The 1,138-nt window shown below is 38.4% G+C and overlaps 1 protein-coding gene across 1 annotated transcript in view; it reads right to left on the bottom strand.

The window, feature by feature from the left end:
- Positions 1-199, bottom strand: part of LOC106314513 — a 5,744-nt gene extending 5,545 nt beyond the window's left edge. Inside the window, exon 1 of the mRNA XM_013752375.1 lies at positions 63-199. Within this exon, the coding sequence (XP_013607829.1) occupies positions 63-199 (137 nt within the window). The remainder of the gene's footprint in view (positions 1-62) is intronic.
- Positions 200-1,138: the final 939 nt, after the last annotated feature.

Consider the following 1,138-nt stretch of genomic DNA (forward strand, 5'->3'; position numbering starts at 1 on the left):
TTTTAAAAAGTCATACAATAATATTTAAATTCATAATATAAATAGAAATATAAAAAAAATACATATCCTCGAAGTAGTCGGCGGGGTTGCTCGGCTGTTGACGGGTTGGATCAGACTCATGAGGATCTCGTACTGGCAACCCAAGAGCGGCTCGTCTCTCACTCAACATTCTCTGCATAACCGGGTTTTCCACGGCCATAACGTCTAGCAAATCCTCAAGAGAGTCTAAACGAACCTGCTGGCTATCCATTCGAGCTTTCATCTGAGCAGTCTCTTCATCTCGTCTCGAAGTGTATAACGAAGTTTCCCTTGCAACTTCGTTAACAGAGCCTATACCGACTATCCGTCCCTTCTTTTTAGGAACCACCTATAAAATTAAAGCATAAATTAATATAGTTAATTATGTTAAAATATTAAAAATAATGTAAACAAAAATTTTAAGTTGTAGCTCTTCGAAGATTCTGTCGGCCTCTTCTGTGGACAATGTGACGGGTAATCCATCGGGAGACTCATAGGTTAGTTGCGTCTCCCGTTCTTCAATTCGAGTAGCCACTGCTTGGAAGAGTTTCTCAAATGCAGGATCCACAAAAACTCTGTCGGATGTGGCGTGAGTCATCTTGAATAGGTCAGACAGAGATGGTCAGACTCCCGTCTTCTCGAAATACAAAAAAAAAAATTAAATTAAATATTAAAAATTATATTAATTGAATATTTTAAAATATATATTTAAAGCAAAACTTACATCTTCTAGACGGATTTCTGCATGAGGTTTTTGTCCGGTTCTGTGAAGCATGGACAAATGACCATCTTTATCCTTCGTCCTTCGAGAAGCCGAGCACGAATTGGCCTTTTTGATGTAAGAGGGGTGCTCCCAATAGGCGATGAGGCCATCCCACACATCCTTCATGAGCTCAGTGGGCTTTCCCTCATACCCGTAGATCTCCCACATGTCCTTCCAATCGAAGACTGTGTTGCAGAGGCTGATCTTTGCCTTTGCAACGAATTCCGCCTTCACCCTCTCGGTGATTCCTAAATACCAATGCCACTTTTGCTGAAACACAAAATTTTGAAAAAAATACAATTAATAATAAATATTAAAAAATATCTATATATATATTTAAAAGTGAAAATTTAATTA

This window comes from Brassica oleracea, chromosome C9, assembly GCF_000695525.1.
Source record: "Brassica oleracea var. oleracea cultivar TO1000 chromosome C9, BOL, whole genome shotgun sequence".
In the NCBI taxonomy this organism is placed as follows: Eukaryota; Viridiplantae; Streptophyta; class Magnoliopsida; order Brassicales; family Brassicaceae; genus Brassica; species Brassica oleracea.